General features: G+C 37.4%; 1 protein-coding gene across 1 annotated transcript; it reads right to left on the bottom strand.

Moving 5' to 3' along the window:
* Window positions 1-575: 575 nt before the first annotated feature.
* On the bottom strand, window positions 576-2,482 carry LOC113312758. Its single transcript, XM_026561495.1, has 3 exons — window positions 2,241-2,482; window positions 1,465-2,166; window positions 576-1,380 (listed from the first exon to the last, which is right to left on the bottom strand). The coding sequence occupies exons 1-3, from the start codon at window positions 2,480-2,482 to the stop codon at window positions 576-578; spliced, it is 1,749 nt and encodes a 582-aa protein (XP_026417280.1).
* Window positions 2,483-3,103: the final 621 nt, after the last annotated feature.

Below are 3,103 nucleotides of genomic sequence, written 5' to 3' on the forward strand. Positions count from 1 at the left end.
GAAAATTGCGAATCATACGTTCGGCTTGTCGGATGAACTTCATAGGCCATTTATAAACAACCATATTGTGAATGGAATAGCTAGCAATCACCGAATTTATAAGAACAATTCTATCTTGAAAAGAGAGCATTTTACCTTTCCAAACAACAAGTTGATTCTTAATCTTATCAATCACATTGCTAATGTGACGATATTTAACAACTCCGGGCATTATTTGAACACCAAGATACCTGTCCGGAAAAGTAGAGACTTCCATACCAAGCAAATTAGTGATGGTTCTACAACGACTCCAAGAACCCCCACCATAGTAAATCTTGCTCTTATGACGACAAACAGTTTGACCCGAAGCCATTTGATATTTTCCAAGCAAAGCAAGAAGATTATGCAAACTCTTCATGTTGCCTTTACAAAAAATCATAATGTCATCTGCAAAGAAAAGATGAGTAGGAAAATACCTTTTTTCTTTTTAGAAAGCATTGGTGTCATCTTCTTTTCAAGAAATAATTTTGACAGATTTCTGCTAAGAACATCTTCAATCAAAACAAAGATAAGAGGTGATAAAGGGTCTCCTTACCTTAAACCTCTATTAATCTTGAAAAAACCCTCCGGACTACCATTGAGAAGGATAGAAATACGAGCCGAGTTAAGAATTGAGAAAATCCAAGAACACCAACTCTGAGAAAAACCATATCTCCGAAAAATTCCAAAACGAAAGACCAACTCACCGTGTCAAAAGCTTGGGTGATATCAAGCTTTAGACCCAAATTTCCATCTTTACGTTTAGTTTTAAGTTCATTAACCATCTCCGACGCCACACTGATGTTTTCATGAATGTTTCTCCCCTTCATGAAAGCAACTTGCTCTTCCGAAACAAGATTATCAAGTACACTACCCAGTCTTGTAGCTAAAATCTTAGTAATAATTTTAAAGAAAAAATTACTGAGACCAATGGGCCTAAAGTTACGAAGAGTGTTGGATCCTCTAACTTTGGCTAATAAAATCAAAAGACTAGAATTTGTACCTTGAGGAATTATTTTTTCGCTCCAGCAAAAAGTAATAGCGTTGTAAAGGTCTTGTTGAATCACATCCCAACAATGCCTATAAAAACAACCTGAAAAGTCGTCAGGGCCAGGAGCACTATCCGCACCAAGATCAAAAACAACAATCTTTATCTCTTCCATAATAGGAATTTCATTCATTCTCTGACTATCATCGGAAGAAATAATGTTATGATCATAATGAAATAAATCCTCATCAATGGGTAATTCATCACCATTAAATTTAGACTCAAAAAAAGAAACCGTATGATTCCTAATTTGGTCATAGTCCGTGAGAACATTCCCATTCTCATCCACCAATTCCGAAATCAGATTACTGCTCCTGCGAGTTCGAATATTGGTGTGAAAGAAAGAAGTATTTCTAGCACCATCTGTGAGCTATTTATTTCTCGATTTCTGTTTCAACATAATGGATTGTTGAGAACGAATTTCCTGAAGAGTCATTGAAGCTTCTTTGGCATAATTCAGCTTTGTAATGTCTTCTGGATCTTCATCAGAAATACGAAGAGCGACTTCCATAGTCAATTTTTCCTGTTTGAGTTTCGCATAAACATTGCCAAAAACCCTTAGATTACATTCTTTCATAGACGCCTTCAATCTCTTGAGCTTGAAAGTAAAAATAAAAGCAGGAGAGCCAGAAACAGGAGCATTCCAACTCTCAATAACCATGCGCATGAAATCAGGGTGAGAAAACCACATCTTTTGCACCCTAAAAGGAGCTCTTTTTGGTCTAGAATTGGCAAAAGTGAAACCAATAAGAGGAGAATGGTCGAAAACTTCACGAGGAAGATCTTTACACCTCCAATTCTCAAATTTACTAAGCCAGGCCTCATTAATTATAGCTCTATCTAGCTTGCAAAGGATCCTTCTTACACCTGATTGACCATTAGCCCAAGTGAAATTGGAACCCAAAAAATAAGCTTCAAAGAGATCATTGTCTTCCATCCAATTACTAAACTCATTAATAACTGAAGTCCGCGGCTCACGACCTCTTTTTTTCTCAACATTACGAAGCACACAATTAAAATCTCCTATCACCAACCAGGGAATGCTAATATCACTTGAAGAAAGTTGCTGCCATAACCTTCTTCGATGGACTTGAAAACAGCTAGCATGAACAAAGGATACCAACACACCCTCTGTTTCAAAAGTAATAGCTTGCCTACTAGTATTCACAACTACCGGTGTAGCCAAATCATTCGACCAGAAAATCCAGATGTTCCCTTTAGAAAAACCAACGAACTGTGTATAATCTCCTTCTTATAACCATCTATATGTAACCCTTGCATAAAACGAACAGTACAATATACCTTCGGTTCAGCAATGCAAAAGATATCCGGCTTGAATTCCTTAAGTAGATCCTGTAATTTGCACCTTGCAGCATGGCGTGCAATGCCATTTATGTTCCAGTATAGAACACGCATTAAAAACCTGTTTTAGAGGAGTTATTAGCTAACTGAGATGGTGTCCCAGCATTGATTATCGGAGAATTACCCCTTTCCACACGGTTTTTTAAGTTAGAAACTCCTAAATCCAATTCAGACTCGGATTCAGAGATAGTTTCAAGTTGTGAATTCTTTTCAACCATAAAGTTAACAATTTTATGCATGGATTTCATGCGCTCTCTTTGGGCTTCTTGCTAAGCCCTGAACTTAGCATCAGCCGAGCTTTCAGCCACGTCTGGAATTATATTGAGGATATCAAACTTATTCTGAATATGTGAAAACTCACCAGCCATTAGTTTATCACAAATTGGAGTCGAAGGGGCAGACCTAACAGGTTTAGAAATCCTAGTTGCAACCAAACCTGTCTTAGTCAAACGATCAATTTCACCCACTTTTCCTTTGTTAACTAAAACTGATTTTGGAGCCTGCGCATGCTTAGTTATTGCCAATTCAGCATATGCATCCTCAAAATCAGCTTTGGACTTTGCCATATTCACCTCCTTCTGCTTAGCATTCAACATCTTAGCAGCAATCTCCCGATCAACTTCTACATCAACATCACTATGAACAACCTCCTGAACAAAAGAATTGTTACCTTTC

This window comes from Papaver somniferum, chromosome 9, assembly GCF_003573695.1.
Source record: "Papaver somniferum cultivar HN1 chromosome 9, ASM357369v1, whole genome shotgun sequence".
In the NCBI taxonomy this organism is placed as follows: Eukaryota; Viridiplantae; Streptophyta; class Magnoliopsida; order Ranunculales; family Papaveraceae; genus Papaver; species Papaver somniferum.

What these genes read in the sequence shown, in the direction of transcription:
- LOC113312758 (XM_026561495.1), bottom strand. Translation starts at nt 2,482, where the DNA reads ATGCGTGTTCTATACTGGAACATAAATGGCATTGCACGCCATGCTGCA. An exon ending in CGAATGATTTGGCTACACCG is followed by an intron (nt 2,167 to 2,240) that starts GTAGTTGTGAAT and finishes TGTTCATGCTAG; the next exon opens with CTGTTTTCAAGTCCATCGAA. An exon ending in CGTTCTCAACAATCCATTAT is followed by an intron (nt 1,381 to 1,464) that starts GTTGAAACAGAA and finishes TCGAACTCGCAG; the next exon opens with GAGCAGTAATCTGATTTCGG.